Here is a 20441-nt window from a genome sequence, read left to right as displayed (position 1 = left end):
TTCGGACTGTGCACAGCAGTGAGCTGTCTACCTTCATATTCCTTTTCAATAGGAAACAGTCTGACTCGTTCCCTAAATGAGATTCGGACTGCACAGCAGTGAGCTGTCTACCTTCATATTCCTTTTCAATAGGAAACAGTCTGACTCGTTCCCTAAATGAGATTCGGACTGCACAGCAGTGAGCTGTCTACCTTCATATTCCTTTTCAATAGGAAACAGTCTGACTCGTTCCCTAAATGAGATTCGGACTGCACAGCAGTGAGCTGTCTACCTTCATATTCCTTTTCAATAGGAAACAGTCTGACTCGTTCCCTAAATGAGATTCGGACTGCACAGCAGTGAGCTGTCTACCTTCATATTCCTTTTCAATAGGAAACAGTGACTCGTTCCCTAAATGAGATTCGGACTGCACAGCAGTGAGCTGTCTACCTTCATATTCCTTTTCAATAGGAAACAGTCTGACTCGTTCCCTAAATGTTCACTGGTCTTCAAACTGCCCCGCTTGTTCAGAAAGGAAATGTCCTGGAGCCCACCTCGTTGTGAGCTGCACTGAGCAGTGGCACACAGTGCTGAGCTGCTCACACTGACGCCACAGAGGCATGTCTGCTGGGTATATTCAAGTGTTAAAGCAGAAAGCGATGGTATTTCACCCCATTGGCCTGCACAGGAATGTTTAGGGTTAGGGACGGAGTTTGATTACCAGGCTGCACTCCCTCATTCCTGTACCATCTTAACCAGCTGGACTACATTTCCCAGAAGTCCCATGGGGTTACCTAGCTGCCATGATCTCTTTGTTTCTGGTACTTGATATTGCTGGTGTCAGGGAGATGAAGGTTCATTAAGCAGGCTGGAGGAAGCTCTGTTGGTGAGGGTGGGGTTTTGTCAGGGGGTTTTCATCCAGTTATATTGTGGTATGTGTGCACCTGGACTGTACAGCTGGAACAGTTGTGCCTCTTGGCTTCCATTGAATTCATGTAGGTTGATAGGGGGCACCACACTAGGTCATTCTCACTCCTGTTAAGGCAGTGTTTAACCCCATGTTTTCGCCATAGATCAACGTAACAAGTTCTCCTAACGTCAGTAACGCTATTTTTTAATTTTTTTACATCGTGACCCAAAGTATGCAAAAATTAGTACAAACTGTGTCTCTAAACGAGACGAGGATCCCCTTGTGTACACCACTGTTTGTTCCTAACTCGGTCCGTCTCTGTTGATAATGTGTGAACTGTGCTAGTGAGTGAGTGTCTGAGGCCACTCACTGTATCAGCCCCCTCTTTCTCAATACCATTGCACTGGTGTTGTAACGACTGTTCCCATGACACAACTGTATAGGAACTTGAGTCAGAACCTGTGGCCTGGAGTTTTCTGGGAGCTCCAGGCTTTGTATCAAAGTGAGTTAGTCTTCAGTGCATGTAGAACTGTGCCTTCTAAATCGAGTATTTTTGTTTAAAACTATCCAGGATAGCCCAGCTGAGATGTCCCATCTTGATTCCACAGGGGGCTCCAGCTGGATGGGACTGAGGCACAAGGAGGTAAAGTGACAGTGGTTGAACTGACATCTGAATCCAGGGCCCCCTAGCTCCCAGTCCCCGGCTTTTACCACTAGTCCAGTAAATAGCATGGTGAGCAGCCGTGTGTAGCAGTGCGGCAGAGTTAAGAGTCAGTCTGGGTGCGAGGCCCTTGCTTCTGATTTCGGAGCCCCGTTTCATTGGGCGCACGTTGTTTCAGGTTATTCCCCCCAACATTAAGAGGATTTGGGTGGTTAATGTGGAAAATGTTTTTGAAATGCAATCTTTTCAGTAGCGCTCATTGGAGCAGATTTCTTTACTATAATTTTGCTTTTACCATGATGTTTTTTTGTCTGCTTTTTCCCCTTTGCTTGGGTTGGGGTGGGGTGGGGGGTCAAACCCATTGGAGCGATGCAGGGTTGTTCACAGCCTCTCTGTTCTCCCTCCCTTGCAGACCAGGGAAGAGCGCAAGATGGAGGCGATCCTGCAGGCATTTGCACGTCTGGAGAAGCGGGAGAAGCGCCGGGAACAGGCGCTGGAGAGGATCGGCACCACCAAGCCTGACATCAAGGAGGAGCCCCCCACGCCAGAGCTGGACCCACCGCTGCAGGTACACCCTGGGGGGGCCGAGGAAACGGACGAAGAAAACATCATCAGTGAGGGAGGGAAGACAAGCACAGAGGGATGCAGGTTTCAGTCATCAGTGGATTATTTGAGTTACCCATGAAGAAGCATGGTGTTTTCTTAGCATGGAGGGGTGTGTGTTTTGTGGTCAAGTAATCAGAAATGATTATCTAGGTCCTTTATCAGTTCACTCGGTACTAGAGTTTTACTCAGCAATAAATGATTTCCTCAAGAACATGGAGCCCTATAGAGATACAGCGATTGCAGAGCAGAAGTTTGGACAGATGCTTTTGCAGAACGAAGTATCTTATTGATTGACTGAGTTTATGGAGGCCAGGTAGCCTCCAGCAGAGCAGGCTGCACTGATGCTATTGGAAAGAGCTGCTTTCTGTTTAAACAGGGCTCTGTGTAACTCGAGGGGGGAGGGGAGGGGGGGACAATGGGCAGCCTCTCATGCCTCATCAATCTTTCAGGGGTGAAATGAGAGTGCCTGTCTGCTGCCCAGGCATACTGGCGCGTCTCTGTTACAGGAGTCCACTCGCTTACAGGAAGTGGGATAAAATGTTTGTATTCCCGGTAGGAACTGGCCAGTGATACGAAGAGCTGAGACTGTAATCGGGTGCTGTGTGTCTCATTCGAAGCTCTAAGCCAAACCAAAATGTGCTGACTGGCACTACGTTCTTGCTGTGGGGTGATGTCATGCTGTAAAAGTCTGACCGGTGACAATAAAACAGTTTCTTCAAAGTGGCTGATCGGATCAGAGGAAAGTCTAACAGAGGAACGACTAAAAAGTCTGTGTGGGTTCGTTATGATTCTGAAACTGTCCAACAATCACTTGGTTTAATTTAAAAAAAAAGAAATAATCATCACACTAGTGCGGTACATTCACACAGGCCTCTGCAGACCCTCCTGTCCCTGGATAAGTGCTTGATGCTGTATCTCCCCCCTGCAGCAGGAGCCTGTGAAGGAGGAGCCGGCCAGCAAGCCCACTCCAGCGAAGGTGAGCCGGAACAAGCAGCGCAAGAGCTTCTCACGGAGCCGCACACACATCGGGCAGCAACGCCGGCGCCACCGCACCATCAGCACCTGCTCGGACCTGGCGCCCGGCTCGCCCGGGGAGGGGGGGGACACCCCCGTGGAGCAGAGAGAGGCTGACCCCTCCACACCCCTCCCCGAGGCAGAGGCTGAGCCAGGGGGCCAGCCCGAGAGCATTGCCCTCGAAGCCTGCCCCCCGCCAAGCAAGACTGCCCCCAAGTACCCCAAAACTAAAAAGGTAGGCAGAGCCGCAGTCAGCTTTAACGAGCAACACCAAACAGGGATGTATGTAAGGACATGGAAGCAGTGATGTGAATTTTACTTTGAGTAAATCCATGTTAATGATGATACTTGACAACAGTGAGTAAAGTCAGTCAATCTTATTTATTAAAATTGCATTATTCAAGGACTGGCATTCAAAGATTGTTGGTAATACAGAAATACAGTTATTGCAATTATACCTCTAGGCACGATATAATGGTCGACTAGTGTTAAACACTTACAGGAGAGAGGTGTGAGATCTACCTGCACTGGGACTAGTGTTAAACACTTACAGGAGAGAGGTGTGAGATCTACCTGCACTGGGGCTAGTGTTAAACACTTACAGGAGAGAGGTGTGAGATCTACCTGCACTGGGGCTAGTGTTAAACACTTACAGGAGAGAGGTGTGAGATCTACCTGCACTGGGGCTAGTGTTAAACACTTACAGGAGAGAGGTGTGAGATCTACCTGCACTGGGGCTAGTGTTAAACACTTACAGGAGAGAGGTGTGAGATCTACCTGCACTGGGGCTAGTGTTAAACACTTACAGGAGAGAGGTGTGAGATCTACCTGCACTGGGGCTAGTGTTAAACACTTACAGGAGAGAGGTGTGAGATCTACCTGCACTGGGGCTAGTGTTAAACACTTACAGGAGAGAGGTGTGAGATCTACCTGCACTGGGGCTAGTGTTAAACACTTACAGGAGAGAGGTGTGAGATCCACCTGCACTGGGGCTAGTGTTAAACACTTACAGGAGAGAGGTGTGAGATCTACCTGCACTGGGGCTAGTGTTAAACACTTACAGGAGAGAGGTGTGAGATCTAGGGGCTAGTGTTAAACACTTACAGGAGAGAGGTGTGAGATCCACCTGCACTGGGGCTAGTGTTAAACACTTACAGGAGAGAGGTGTGAGATCCACCTGCACTGGGGCTAGTGTTAAACACTTACAGGAGAGAGGTGTGAGATCTACCTGCACTGGGGCTAGTGTTAAACACTTACAGGAGAGAGGTGTGAGATCCACCTGCACTGGGGCTAGTGTTAAACACTTACAGGAGAGAGGTGTGAGATCTACCTGCACTGGGGCTAGTGTTAAACACTTACAGGAGAGAGGTGTGAGATCCACCTGCACTGGGGCTAGTGTTAAACACTTACAGGAGAGAGGTGTGAGATCTACCTGCACTGGGGCTAGTGTTAAACACTTACAGGAGAGAGGTGTGAGATCTACCTGCACTGGGGCTAGTGTTAAACACTTAGAGGAGAGAGGTGTGAGATCTACCTGCACTGGGGCTAGTGTTAAACACTTACAGGAGAGAGGTGTGAGATCTACCTGCACTGGGGCTAGTGTTAAACACTTACAGGAGAGAGGTGTGAGATCTACCTGCACTGGGGCTAGTGTTAAACACTTACAGGAGAGAGGTGTGAGATCCACCTGCACTGGGGCTAGTGTTAAACACTTACAGGAGAGAGGTGTGAGATCTACCTGCACTGGGGCTAGTGTTAAACACTTACAGGAGAGAGGTGTGAGATCCACCTGCACTGGGGCTAGTGTTAAACACTTACAGGAGAGAGGTGTGAGATCTACCTGCACTGGGTAGTGTTAAACACTTACAGGAAGAGGTGCAAACCTGCAAGTGTTAAAAAGGAAGTTAGATCCACCTGCAAGGCTAGTGTTAAACACTTACAGGAGAGAGGTGTGAGATCCACCTGCACTGGGTACAAGAGAGCAAATAGAAATGAACATTGCTAAGGGAGATATAAAACCAATTCCAAAATGTTTTTCCAATATTACAACAGCAAGAGAACATTCAAAGAGGAGATTAAATGTTTAAGAGATACAAATGGCAAAATCGTAGATGAAGAAAAAAAAATAGCAAATATGTTAAATGATTACTTTTCACAAGTTTTTACAAAGGAAGATACTGACAACATGCCCCACATGTCATCCAGTTCCTATCCAGTTTTAAATAACTTTAGCATAACTGAGGCAGAAGTGTTAAAGGGACTAGGAGCTCTTAAAATAAACAAATCCCCTGGGCCGGATGAGATCCTCCCAGTAGTACTCAAAGAAATGAAAGAAGTAATTTACAAACCGCTAACCAAGATCATGCAGCAGTCTCTTGACACAGGGGTGGTACCGACAGACTGGAAAATTGCAAATGTAATACCGATCCACAAAAAGGGAAACAAAACTGAACCAGGTAACTACAGACCAATAAGCCTGACTTCTATTATATGCAAACTTATGGAAACTATAATAAGATCCAAAATGGAAAATTACCTATATGGTAACAGGGTACTGGGAGACAGTCAACATGGTTTTAGGAAAGGGAGATCGTGTCTAACTAACTTGCTTGATTTTTTTGAGGATGCAACATCGATAATGGATAATTGCAAAGCATACGACATGGTTTATTTAGATTTCCAAAAAGCTTTTGACAAAGTCCCGCACAAAAGATTAATTCTCAAACTGAACGCAGTTGGGATTCAAGGAAACACATGTACATGGATTAGGGAGTGGTTAACATGTAGAAAACAGAAAGTACTGATTAGAGGAAAAACCTCAGAATGGAGTGTGGTAACCAGCGGTGTACCACAGGGATCAGTATTAGGTCCTCTGCTATTCCTAATCTACATTAATGATTTAGATTCTGGTATAGTAAGCAAACTTGTTAAATTTGCAGACTACACAAAAGTAGGAGGAGTGGCAAACACTGTTGCAGCAGCAAAGGTCATTCAAAATGATCTAGATAAGATTCAGAACTGGGCAGACACATGGCAAATGACATTTAATAGAGAAAAGTGTAAGGTACTGCACGCAGGAAATAAAAATGTACATTATAAATATCATATGGGAGATACTGAAATTGGAGAAGGAATCTATGAAAAAGACCTAGGAGTTTTTGTTGACTCAGAAATGTCTTCATCTAGACAATGTGGGGAAGCTATAAAAAAGGCTAACAAGATGCTCGGCTACATTGTGAAAAGTGTTGAATTTAAATCAAGGGAAGTAATGTTAAAACTGTACAATGCATTAGTAAGACCTCATCTTGAATATTGTGTGCAGTTTTGGTCACCTCGCTATAAAAAAGATATTGCTGCTCTAGAAAGAGTGCAAAGAAGAGCGACCAGAATTATTCCAGGCTTAAAAGGCATGTCATATGCAGACAGGCTAAAAGAATTGAATCTGTTCAGTCTTGAACAAAGAAGACTACGTGGCGACCTAATTCAAGCATTCAAAATTCTAAAAGGTATTGACAGTGTCGACCCAAGGGACTTTTTCAGCCTGAAAAAAGAAACAAGGACCAGGGGTCACAAATGGAGTTTAGACAAAGGGGCATTCAGAACAGAAAATAGGAGGCACTTTTTTACACAGAGAATTGTGAGGGTCTGGAATCAACTCCCCAGTAATGTTGTTGAAGCTGACACCCTGGGATCCTTCAAGAAGCTGCTTGATGAGATTTTGGGATCAATAAGCTACTAACAACCAAACGAGCAAGATGGGCCGAATGGCCTCCTCTCGTTTGTAAACTTTTTTATGTTCTTATGTTCTTATGGGGCTAGTGTTAAACACTTACAGGAGAGAGGTGTGAGATCTACCTGCATTTAGAAAAGTGTATCTATACACTTTTGCCTTTTCCCTTTGACACTAAGTCGTGCTATTAGGTTAGTGCTGGTGATGTCATAGTATAGGAGAATTACAAGCAGGCCGGAGTTATTTAACATTGCTAGTTATTTAATCATCACAAACACATCAGCTGGGTAAAACCCTGCCTTGCTTAGTGGTGAAACAACAGAGGAAACTGTGTGTGAGTGCTGCTGTTGCATGGCTGTGCTGTGCTGCTCCTCTTACTGTGTTTCTTCTCCCTGGTCTGTGGCAGCACTTAGTGAGCGAGTGGCTGAGTGATAAGCAGGAGAAGAGCGAGCGGGCCTCCAAGACCCCCGAGCTGCCTCCGGAGAGGCCCCTGCGCATCACCACAGACCCCGAGGTCCTGGCCACCCAGCTCAACTCCCTGCCCGGCCTGGCCTACAGTCCCCATGTCTACAGCACTCCCAAGCACTATATCCGCTTCACCTCCCCCTTTCTGGCGGAGCGCAGCAGCATCAGCAGCAGCAGCCGGCGCAGGAGAGAGCTGCCCGACCCCATCACCACATCCACTGGTTCCTGCAAGAAGGTAGGTGCCCCTTCCCATCCCCAGACACCCAGCCTCTCCCTGCCGCTCCCCAGCCTCTGCCTGCCGCTCCCCAGACTCCCCGCCTCTCCCTGCTGCTCCCCAGACTTCCTGCCGCTCCCCAGACTCCCAGCCTCCCCCTGCTGCTCCCCAGACTCCCCGCCTCTCCCTGCTGCTCCCCAGACTTCCTGCCGCTCCCCAGACTCCCAGCCTCTCCCTGCCGCTCCCCAGACTCCCCGCCTCTCCCTGCCGCTCCCCAGACTCCCAGCCTCTCCCTGCCACTCCCCGCTCCCAGCTCTCCCTGCCACTCCCCAGACTCCCCGCCTCTCCCTGCTGCTCCCCAGACTCCCCGCCTCTCCCTGCTGCTCCCCAGACTCCCCCTGCCGCTCCCCAGACTCCCCGCCTCTCCCTGCTGCTCCCCAGACTCCCCGCCTCTCCCTGCTGCTCCCCAGACTCCCTGCCGCTCCCCAGACTCCCAGCCTCCCCCTGCTGCTCCCCAGACTCCCCGCCTCTCCCTGCTGCTCCCCAGACTTCCTGCCGCTCCCCAGACTCCCCGCCTCTCCCTGCCGCTCCCCAGACTCCCCGCCTCTCCCTGCTGCTCCCCAGACTCCCCGCCTCTCCCTGCCACTCCCCAGACTCCCCGCCTCTCCCTGCTGCTCCCCAGACTCCCCGCCTCTTCCTGCCACTCCCCAGACTCCCCACCTCTCCCTGCCGCTCCCCAGACTCCCCGCCTCTTCCTGCTGCTCCCCAGGCCCCCTAGCTAATGCTACACGGGTACCTTGTTTGCTGAGCTGTCTTGTGGAACAACAGGTATGCACTTTGACATGTTGCTTAGCAACTAAAGAAAAACACATTTTACATGTGTGTATAAAATCAAAACGTTTAGGATTTGTGTGTATGTGTGCAAGAGTGTTGCACTGTGCCTGTGCAGTGCTCACTGGTGTCTCTGGTCTCTCTGCAGCGCTGGCTAAAGCAGGCACTGGAGGAGGAGAACTGTCCGGCTGCAGTCAGCATATTCAGCACCCTGCTGTCCAGCGAGGGGCCCCTGAGCCCAGCCATCAACGGGGACACAGACAGCCCCCTGTCCATTAATGGGGGCTGCAGCCTAGCAGGTAAGGCAGTGTCTCCTGAAGGGAGCTCAAGTGAGTAGTCAGATGCCGCTGTGCACTGCAGAGTGATTAGCCAGGCTGGACCGACAGCTTGTTCTCATTACCTACAGTAATCACAATGCCACTGTGGGTTGTGTTTTATATTTTTTCAAACTATGCGGTCATGCCTCCCTTATAAAAGTTTGACACTGTAAGCTGTGCAATTTTCCCATATTTATCCCATTGTTTTACTATGCATTTCCCATCCCTCTCAATGCTTGACCTTGTTTTCACTGTGCTGTATTACATTGTGCTGTGTGCTTTCACTGTGCTTTATGAAACATGCCCTTGCTTTCACTGTGCTGTATTAGACATGCCCTTGCTTTCACTGTGCTGTATTTACACGTGCCAATGCTTTCACTGTGCTGTTACACTTGCCCTTGCTTTCACTCTGCTGTGTTCATTTGATGTGGTGATTGTATGTGGATTCCCTTAATTCCTGTGCTGTGATCTCATTGCCTTCCTCGTGCTGACTCTCTCGCTGTGCTCTCCCCTTTTCAGAGCTGCCAACCCCCCTGAAGAAGCGGAGGCTTTGCCCCTTGGACAGGGCTCTGTCAGACAGCTCCACGCCCAGCGCCTCCCCCTACGCCACGCCCACACACACGGACAGCGTGGACCCCACCCTGTTCACCACGCCACCGTGCGCCAAGCCCGAGGACGAGACGGGCCGCAACGGCTACAAGCCAGTGTACTCCCCTGTCACCCCGTCCACACCCTGCCAGCACTCTGCCAGCACTAGCTTCCAGGTGAGATCCATTCAACACTATCAGTCTCAGGGATGCTGCTACTTGCATCAAACTTATTTCTTGCTAATTTTTAAAAACAAACATGCAAACTGTTCACTGGAGTAAAAGCTTAATAAACATGGCAAGATAAGATCGTGCTGTTAAGAAGTGCCTGTAATTTGAGTTCAGAGTGCATTAAATGTGTCTCATTTCATTACTGCATACACTATTGATGATCCTCCGAACATGCTTTTGTGTTTTGGGATTTTTTGCTGTGTAAGTGGAGCCTTATAGACACGGCAGGTAAACGCTGGTGAACGCACAGAACACAGAGACAGGCCACCTGCTACCAAGGGGCATCATTTGAGCCAGCTGTTTAGTGTAGAGTGTGTGTGTGTCAGTGTCCGAGCGTGTGTGTGTGTCAGTGTCCGAGCGTGTGTGTGTGTCAGTGTCCGAGCGTGTGTGTGTGTCAGTGTCCGAGCGTGTGTGTGTGTCAGTGTCCGAGCGTGTGTGTGTGTCAGTGTCCGAGCGTGTGTGTGTGTCAGTGTCCGAGCGTGTGTGTGTGTCACTGTCCGAGCGTGTGTGTGTCACTGTCCGTGCGCGTGTGTGTCACTGTCCGGCGCGTGTGTGTCACTGTCCGTGCGCGCGTGTGTGTCAGTGTCCGTGCGCGCGTGTGTGTCAGTGTCCGTGCGCGCGTGTGTGTCAGTGTCCGTGCGCGCGTGTGTGTCAGTGTCCGTGCGCGTGTGTGTCAGTGTGTGCGCGTGTGTGTCAGTGTCCGTGCGCGTGTGTGTCAGTGTCCGTGCGCGCGTGTGTCAGTGTCCGTGCGCGTGTGTGTCAGTGTCCGTGCGCGCGTGTGTGTCAGTGTCCGAGCGCGCGTGTGTGTCAGTGTCCGAGCGCGCGTGTGCGTCAGTGCGTGTGTGTCTGTGTGTCAGTGTCTGTCGTGTGTCGTGTCCGTGCGTGTCAGTGTGTCAGTGTCCGTGTGTGTGTGTCAGTGTCAGTGCGTGTGTGTCAGTGTCCGTGCGCGTGTGTCAGTGTCCGTGCGCGTGTGTCAGTGTCCGTGCGCGCGTGTGTCAGTGTCCGTGCGCGCGTGTGTCAGTGTCCGTGCGCGCGTGTGTCAGTGTCCGTGCGCGTGTGTGTCAGTGTCAGTGCGTGTGTGTGTCAGTGTCCGTGTGTGTGTCAGTGTCTGTGTGTGTGTTAGTGTCAGTGCGTCTGTGTGTGTGTTAGTGTCAGTGCGTCTGTGTGCGTGTCAGTGTCAGTGCGCGCGCGTGTCAGTGTCCGTGCGCGCGCGTGTCAGTGTCCGTGCGCGCGTGTGTCAGTGTCTGTGCGCGTGCGTGTCAGTGTCCGTGCGCGTGCGTGTGTCAGTGTCCGTGCGCGTGTGTGTCAGTATCAGTGCGTGTGTGTGTGTGTCAGTGTCTGTGTATGCGTGTGTGTGTGTGTGTGTGTGTGTGTGTGTGTGTGTCAGTGTCCGTGCGCGTGTGTGTGTCAGTGTCCGTGCGCGTGTGTGTGTCAGTGTCCGTGCGTGTGTGTGTGTGTGTCCATGCGCGTGTGTGACACACAGCAACAGGTAAGTGGTGTGTGTGTGTGTGTCAGTGTCTGTGTGTGTCAGTGTCAGTGTCCGTGCGCGTGTGTGTCAGTGTCCGTGCGCGTGTGTGTTAGTGTCGTGCACGTGTGTGTCAGTGTCCGCGCGTGTGTGTCAGTGTCCGTGCGCGTGTGTGTCAGTGTCAGTGCGTGTGTGTGTCCGTCCGTGCGTGTGGGTGTGTGTCAGTGTCCATGTGTGTGTGTCAGTGTCTGTGTGTGTGTCACTGTCAGCGTCCATGCATGTGTGTGTCAGTGTCAGTTCGTGTGTGTGTCAGTGTCCGTGCGTGTGTGTCAGTGTCTGTGTGTGTCAGCGTCCATGCATGTGTGTGTTAGTGTGTGTGCGTGTGTGTGTCAGTGTGTGTGTGTGTGCGTGTGTGTGTCTGCGTCTGTGTGTGTCAGTGTCCGTGCGCGCGTGTGTGTGTCAGTGTGTGTGTGTACGCGTGTGTGTGTGTCAGTGTGTGTGTGTACGCGTGTGTGTTTGTCAGTGTGTGTTAGTGTCAGTGTGTGTGTGTGTGTGTGTGTGTGTGTCAGTGTGTGTGTGTACGCGTGTGTGTCTGCGTCTGTGTGTGTGTCAGTGTGTGTGAGATGCACTTTCACATATTCATTCACATACGCCACTCTAGAAAATTCCCATTCATTGAGACGAGAGCGAGTTCTGTGCTTAGAAAGAGGTCTAGAAAGAGCTCAAATTGATAGCCACCAGCTGCAGCCCTGCTGAAATGGTTTTTTAAAGTAAATCAACAGCAACAGCGAAGGAGACATTCAAAGATTAAGACTTCAATGAGAATCTGTGTGTGAGAAAGGAACTGAACTGATGGCTCTGCCTGTCTGTCTGGCTGTCTCTGCAGAATGTTTCGTCCCCGGACAGCTCCCCTGAAGTGAAACGGAGAATGAGCCTGCAAGAGGTGAGGGGGTAGGGGATGAGAGGGTGAAGTGGGTGAGGGTGGAATTGGGATGACTTCAGCAATGTGATTGTGTGTGTTTGTGTGTTTCTTGCAGGGACCAGAGAGACCGCCCTCATTGCTGTGTCTGCCCCCTGTCCGGAGCTCCAGCCTGCCAGAGTCGGCTCTACTGGAGATAAAGAGTAGCGACACTCTGAGCCCTCAACCCGGCAGGACTGAATGCAGCCAGGCGGGCAGCATGGCCCCAGAAACAATAGACTCTGGTGGGGAAGCAGGAACAGGAGGAGGAGGAGAGGGGACCGTGGAGCTCTTAGCAGTGTCAGAGAGCAGCGAGCCTCCTCACACAGACTCCCCACCCCCTGTCCCTGCCCCGGCCTCTGAGCGCTGTGACCCAGCAGCCCAGGGAGAGGCTCTGTTCAGTGCCAGGGGGGGCCCCGCCTGGATCAAGAGTCCTGAGAGGAGCAGCCTCACCTTCTCCCCTGTCAACTCCAACCTGCGGGACCTGACCCCCTCGCACACCCTGGAGCTGGGGGGTGGCTTCCGAGTGAGCGAGCTCGCTGGCTCCCCCTACAGCGAGGGAGCCCTGTACTACCCCTGCGCGGAGGAGGGGGCCTACACGCGAGCCCTGGGGGGAGAGGGGCTAGCCGACGGGGGTGGCACCCTACACAACCCCCCTCAGAAGAAGAAGGTGAGCCACTCTTAGCTCCTGCTGCCAGGGGAAAGCTTTCCGCTCCGAAGCAAGACATGCAGGGGGTGTTTCCGAGCTTTATCTGTCTGGTCTGACATCAAATCCAACACTGCAGTGTCTACACCCCCCTGTGTGTCTGAAGTTCCTAACAGAAAAGAGAAAGGGCAGTGGGATTATATAGTACAGCGATGGAAACAAGACTCCTATTGCACAGCAGTTTCACCCATTCCAGGTTTGATTAGCCACATTCTATATAGGATCTGTCGCGTTAAACTCATAGCAAACCAGTCTGCTGTGCAATGGGAGTCTTATTTCTAGGTCTTGTATTTTGAATTAGGTGCTGAAAGGTTGCCGCTAACTAACTGATTTTTAGTTATTCAAAATGTTAATGCATTCAAATGAGATCCAAAATCAGATTTCTGATACTTTCTAGGTGCTTGTTAGAACAGATACCGCAGAACTGTACAAATCCAGAGTTCTAGAAAGGGTTACAGGATGTTCTGCCTTCCTCATGCATGTCTTCCGTACTTCAGATCTCCACATGCACGGAGACCCTTATTTTTGCACATTGTGTGTGTGTGTGTGTGTGTGTGTGTGTGCTTTTCCCACGGCTGTGCTGTCAGTGTGTGTGTGCTTTTCCCACGGCTGTGCTGTCAGTGTGTGTGTGCTTTTCCCACGGCTGTGCTGTCAGTGTGTGTGTGCTTTTCCCACGGCTGTACTCTGCATTGACCTTGGGTTCTGAACTTTTTCTGTCAGGAAGGGGGCCATTGAAAGCAAGGCTTTGTGTTTCTTGGTTGAGGTTCTGCTGTAGTAGTAGTCTGGTTCATTGCAGTCAATCTGAAGCCCTCTCCCTCCCCCTCCCCCCATCTCTCTCTCTCTCCCCCTCTCCCCCATCTAGAGAGAGAGAGAGAGGGGTCCATGGGGTAGAGAGACGATCTCATAGCGTTCGCGTCGCCCTCCGCGCACTCGCCGAGGTTGTACCAGCTTCTCCCCGATGTCCATGTCTCCGCGATCCACAGTGCCTCCTCTGGCTGGATTCTGCAGCAACAGCAACGTTGTGGAAGTCTCTGTCGCTGCAGAGATGCAACCCGAGGCCCCGCCTCTTGACACCCCCGCAACCCCCGAGACCCAGAACCGCCCCGACAGCCAGGAGCCCCCCCAGGAGGAGACGGAGGGTAGAGAGGGACAGTGGTACGTCAGCTGACAAGATTTCTGAACTCACTGAGACTGACAGAGTGCTATTGCACAGCCGTTCCCACCCGTTCCAAGTTTTAATAGGAGCTTGATTAGCCAGTGTGTGTGGGTAACACACTCAGGAGTGTCTTATTAAACAGAGTAGACCAGGGAATGGAGCGAACTGCTACGCGATGGGAGTATTATTATCATCCTTGAAAACACACCAGAGATTTACAACGGAGAGCACACACACACACACTCACTAACTACACACTGACACACAGTCACTACACACTGACACACACACATTCACTACACACTGACACACACACACACACATACCACATGTGATGTATAGTGTGATTGAACTTGGTTGACACACAAGACCCACATGGGTGCTGTGTGTGTGTTGTGAGTGATGTGATGGTGAGACATGACTGTGTGTGAGGCAACTACACTGCTGGACACTGACACACGACATTACTACACACTGACACACACACTAACTACACACTGACACACACACACACACACACATACACTACACACTACACACACACTGACACACTGACACACACACACATACACACACTACTACACACTGACACACACTCGCTACACACTGACACACACACATTCACTACACACGTACACACACACTACACACTGACACACACACACATTCACTACACACTGACACACACACACATTCACTACACACACACACACACACACTACGCACACACATTCACTGACACACACACACACTGACACTCACACACTACACACACACTCATTCACTACGCACACACATTCACTACACACTGACACACACACTCATTCACTACACACACACTCATTCACTACGCACACACATTCACTACACACTGACACACACACTCATTCACTACGCACACACATTCACTACACACTGACACACACACTCATTCACTACGCACACACATTCACTACACACTGACACACACACTCATTCACTACGCACACACATTCACTACACACTGACACACACACTCATTCACTACGCACACACATTCACTACACACTGACACACACACTCATTCACTACGCACACACATTCACTACACACTGACACACACACTCACACTCACACACATTCACTACACACACACACACACTATTCACACACACACATTCACTACACACTGACACACACACTCATTCACCACGCACACACATTCACTACACACTGACACACACACTCATTCACTACGCACACACATTCACTACACACTGACACACACACTCATTCACTACGCACACACATTCACTACACACTGACACACACACTCATTCACTACACACACACTCACTCACTCACTACACACACACTCACACTACGCACACACATTCACTACACACTGACACACACACTCATTCACCACGCACACACATTCACTACACACTGACACACACACACAGTAAGTGATGCGTGTGTCGTAAGTGATGTGTGACTGTGTGTGTCGAGTAAGTGATGCGTGTGTGTAAGTGATGTGTGACTGTGGTGTGAGTAAGTGATGAGTGTGTGTAAGTGATGTGTGACTGTGTGTGTGAGTAAGTGATGCGTGTGTGTACGGTGTGTGTGAGTAAGTGATGTGCGTGTTGTAAGTGATGTGTGACTGTGTGTGTCGTAGTACAAGATGCGTGTCGAACACACACACACACACACACACACACACACAGCATCAATCTGAGCGCACAGTTCTGGTTCCTTGTTATCTGACCTGGTTGTTGTACAGTGGGGGGGGGACACGACGACCGTTCTTAACCTGCTGTTCTCAGCACTACATACACATTGCAGAGGGGGTGTGAGGAGGCAGGGTAGAGACAGTTGGTCTGAGTCTCGTCTTGTGACTTTCAGGACTTCCTCTACATGGGTGGAGCAGGCGAGGGAGAGGAGCTACCAGCGAGCACTGCTGCTGAGCGACCACCGGAAAGACAAGGATGGAGGTGAGTGAACTGGAGCAGGGACCCAGCCAGCTCTCGCAGGGAACTCGCTCTTTAAACTGGAAAGTAAAACCGCATTCTCTACAAACCGACAAAGAGCTGCATACTGTGTCTATATGGAGCTGCATACTGTGTTTATATGGCGCTGTCCCCTGTGTTTATATGGCGCTGACCCCTGTGTTTATATGGCGCTGACCCCTGTGTTTATATGGCGCTGACCCCTGTGTTTATATGGTGCTGGTCCTGTGTTTATAAGGTACTGGATACTGTGTCTATATGGAGCTGACCCCTGTGTTTATAAGGCGCTGGATACTGTGTCTATATGGAGCTGACCCCTGTGTTTATATGGCGCTGGTCCTGTGTTTATATGGAGCTGGATACTGTGTCTATATGGAGCTGACCCCTGTGTTTATATGGCGCTGGTCCTGTGTCTATATGGAGCTGACCCCTGTGTTTATATGGCGCTGGTCCTGTGTTTATAAGGCGCTGGATACTGTGTCTATATGGAGCTGACCCCTGTGTTTATATGGCGCTGGTCCTGTGTTTATAAGGCGCTGGATACTGTGTCTATATGGAGCTGACCCCTGTGTTTATATGGCGCTGGTCCTGTGTTTATATGGAGCTGGATACTGTGTCTATATGGAGCTGACCCCTGTGTTTATATGGCGCTGGTCCTGTGTCTATATGGAGCTGACCCCTGTGTTTATATGGCGCTGGTCCTGTGTTTATAAGGCGCTGGATACTGTGTCTATATGGAGCTGACCCCTGTGTTTATATGGCGCTGGTCCTGTGTTTATAAGGCGCTGGATACTGTGTCTATATGGAGCTGACCCCTGTGTTTATATGGCGCTGGTCCTGTGTTTATATGGAGCTGGATACTGTGTCTATATGGAGCTGGATACTGTGTTGCAGATCCAGCTCTGCTGTCTCCCCTCCTCCTCCTCCACCTCTAACGCTCCCCTGCTCTCTCTTGGTTTCAGGGGCAGAGTCGCCTCCTCCCAGCCCTTCCTCGTCTCCATGGCCTCAGTTTCATGTGCAGACTCCACCTTCATCTCATTCTAAACCCGTCCCGCGCCTGCAGCTCAAGATGCCAGTGCTGTGCCCCAGCGAGGCCTCGGCAGGTCAGTCTGTCCTTCCCTCACTCCCCCGATCAACGTCAATCCCTTCCTCCGTCGCTCACGCCCTCCCTCACTCCCCCAATCAACCTCACTCACTCCCTCCATCACACTCACTCACTCACTCGCTCCCCCGATCAAACTCACTCACTCCCTCCCTCACTCCTCTGATCAAACTTACTCACTGACTCCCTCACTCTCCCGATTAAACTCACTCACTCCTCCGATCAAACTCACTCCCACGCTCTCCTGATCAAACTCATTTACTCACTCCCCCGATCAAACTCATTCACTCATAACCTCCCTCACTCCCCTGATCAACCTCACTCCCTCCCTCACTCCCTCGATCAACCTCACTCACTCACTCCCTCCATCACACTCATGCACTAGCTCCCCCGATCAAACAGACTCACTCACTCTCCCTCACTCCCCCGATCAACCTCACTCACTCCCTCCCTCACTCCCCCGATCAACCTCACTCACTCACTCCCTCCATCACACTCACTCACTCACTCGCTCCCCCGATCAAACTCACTCACTCCCTCCCTCACTCCTCCGATCAAACTTTCTCACTGACTCCCTCACTCCCCCGATCAACCTCACTCACTCACTCCCTCCATCACACTCACTCACTCACTCCCCCGATCAAACTCATTCACTCATAACCTCCCTCACTCCCCCGATCAAACTCACTCACTCCCTCCGTCACCCCCCTGATCAAACTCGCTCACTCCCCCGATCAAATTCATTCACTCACTCCCTCCCTCACTCCCCTGATCAAACTCACTCATTGTCCTGATCCAACTCACTCACTCACTCTCACACTCTCCTGATCAAACTGTTTGTATTGCTGTCCTCCAGGAAACATTTCATTGATTCCTAACCCAGTATACACTGACCTGCACATGAATGTGAACAGTAAGACGTGTCTGCTTCAAAGAGATATCAGAGTATTCATTGTTTAAATACCTATTCAGAAGCTTCCCACAGTGCCAGTAAGATTGACAGATTATTAGAATGCTGTGTGCATTTTGTCCATCAGTTTATCTTGAACAGACTGACAGTCTCTCACTTAGTTACACACACCAGCTATTTCACCAGCCTCACTCACACTCTCTTTGTGCTCAGTTACTGTCTGTCTGGGGATGTTCTTAATCCCAGGGGGGGTGGGTTGTGATATGCTGGTATCTGTGTCTCGGTGCCCTGCCCTGACAGTTTTTTTGTGTTGGTTTTCATTGCTGTCTCTTATGGATCCCTGAACACTGAATGTTTTTTTTGTCTTGTTTGCAGATGGTCCCGAGTGGGAGGGCCCTGACCCGACGGGGGCGCTAGTGAAGGAGTGTGCGTCTCCCAGCAGCACACAGAGATCCTGCAAGAGCCCTCCAACGCACTGCAAGGTACGCTGCACCCCTACACTGCACTGCACCACCTCACTCCTATACCCCTACACTGGACTGCGCCACCACACTCCTACACCCCTACACTGCACCACCGCACTCCTACACCCCTACACTGGACTGCGCCACCACAGTCCTACACCCCTACACTGGACTGCGCCACCGCACTCCTACACCCCATACACTGCACCACCACACTCCTACACCCCTACACTGCACCACCGCACTCCAACACCCCTACACTGCACCACCGCACTCCTACACCCCTACACTGCACCACCGCACTCCAACACCCCTACACTGCACCAGCGCACTCCAACACCCCTACACTGGACTGCGCCACCACACTCCTACACCCCTACACTGCACCAGCGCACTCCAACACCCCTACACTGCACCAGCGCACTCCAACACCCCTACACTGCACCACCGCACTCCAACACCCCTACACTGCACCACCGCACTCCTACACCCTACACCTGCACCACTGCACTCCTACACCCCTACACTGGACTGCGCCACCGCACTCCTACACCCCTACACTGGACTGCGCCACCGCACTCCTACACCCCTACACTGCACCACCGCACTCCAACACCCCTACACTGCACCACCGCACTCCTACACCCCTACACTGCACCACCGCACTCCTACACCCCTACACTGCACCACCGCACTCCAACACCCCTACACTGCACCACCACACTCCTACACCCCTACACTGCACCACCGCACTCCTACACCCCTACACTGCACCACCGCACTCCTACACCCCTACACTGCACCACCGCACTCCAACACCCCACTACACTGCCCTCCTACACCCCTACACTACACTGGACCACCACACTCCTACACCCCATACACTGCACTCCTACACCCATACACTGCCCTCCTACACCCCTACACTACACTGGACCACCACACTCCTACACCCCATACACTGCACTCCTACACCCCATACACTGCACTCCTACACCCCTACACTACACTGGACCACCACACTCCTACACCCCATACACTGCACTCCTACACCCCATACACTGCACTCCTACACCCCTACACTACACTGGACCACCACACTCCTACACCTCTACACTGCACCACCACACTGCTACACCCCTACACTGCACCACTGCACTCCTACACCCCCTACACTGCACCACCGCACTCCTACACCCCTACACTGCACCACCGCACTCCTGCACACCTACACCGCACTTCTACACCCCTACACTGCACTGCACCAGCGCACTCCTACACCCTTACACTGCACTGCACCACCGCACTCCTACACCCCCTACACTGCACTCCTACACCCCTACACTGCACTGCACCACGCACTCCTACACCCCCTACACTACACTCCTACACCCTTGCACTGCACCCCAGTATCTTAGCTTTAGTATTCATGGTCTTCCAAGTTATTTTGATGCTTGCTCCCCTTACCTAAACAAACACCCATTTGAAACCCTGTAGGGAAACCCTTTTGGTTCCTCGAGTGGGGTGGGTGGGTGCGTGCGTTGTGCGTGTGTTGTGCAAGTGCGCGCATGTATTCGTCACTGTGGTTGTCAATGTGTGTACCACTGTGTGCGTGCTTGCATGCATGCTTGTATGTGCATGTGTGTGTGTTTGTAACTGCGTGTGTCTTTCTTTCTGTCTGAATCATTGTGTATTTGTGCTTGATACTCAGTAGTCTCCACTCTCTCCCCACAGCCCTCCTCTCCAGCCCAGTCTGCTCCTCACCAGCTGGCCGGGAAGGTGCCAGTGAAGCTGGATCCGCAGCCCGAGGGGCCCCCAGAGAGCGTCAGCAGCAGTAGCCAGCCCAAACCCCCTCCTCCCTCCCCATCCTCCTCCCAGCCCCCGTGCAAAGCCAGCCAGCACTGGGAGCAGAAAGCCACCCTGCTCACCCCCTCCAAACTGCACTGTTCACCTGGGCCCGCTGCAAGGAGAAGGGGGGAGTCACTCGCGTCAGGGGGTTTGCACCCCCAAACCTTCCACGTCCGTGGGGTGGGGTCCCCGATGACGACGAGGAGAGGGGGGGACCCCTGGGGAGAAGTCCCCGTCTCTCGGAAGGAGGTCGTGTCGCACAGCGGGGCCCGTGTCGTCGTGGTCCCGTCAGGGACGGG

General features: G+C 51.5%; 1 protein-coding gene across 2 annotated transcripts in view; it reads left to right on the top strand.

The window, feature by feature from the left end:
• The window catches only part of LOC121317956 (inactive histone-lysine N-methyltransferase 2E-like), a 73361-nt gene extending 60693 nt beyond the window's left edge, over positions 1-12668 (top strand). Inside the window, exons 15-22 of one of the 2 annotated variants that reach the window (XM_041254048.1) lie at positions 1461-1532; positions 1963-2118; positions 3085-3405; positions 7307-7600; positions 8559-8709; positions 9247-9491; positions 11897-11953; positions 12048-12668. In XM_041254048.1, the coding sequence (XP_041109982.1) occupies positions 1461-1532; positions 1963-2118; positions 3085-3405; positions 7307-7600; positions 8559-8709; positions 9247-9491; positions 11897-11953; positions 12048-12653 (1902 nt within the window). In that variant the 3' untranslated portion in view covers positions 12654-12668. The remainder of the gene's footprint in view (positions 1-1460; positions 1533-1962; positions 2119-3084; positions 3406-7306; positions 7601-8558; positions 8710-9246; positions 9492-11896; positions 11954-12047) is intronic. The other variant, XM_041254049.1, reaches the window with a different exon arrangement.
• Positions 12669-20441: the final 7773 nt, after the last annotated feature.

Source organism: Polyodon spathula, chromosome 7 (assembly GCF_017654505.1).
Source record: "Polyodon spathula isolate WHYD16114869_AA chromosome 7, ASM1765450v1, whole genome shotgun sequence".
In the NCBI taxonomy this organism is placed as follows: Eukaryota; Metazoa; Chordata; class Actinopteri; order Acipenseriformes; family Polyodontidae; genus Polyodon; species Polyodon spathula.
The sequence above is the reverse complement of the archived record's forward strand: the minus strand, read 5'-3'. Positions and strand labels throughout refer to the sequence as shown.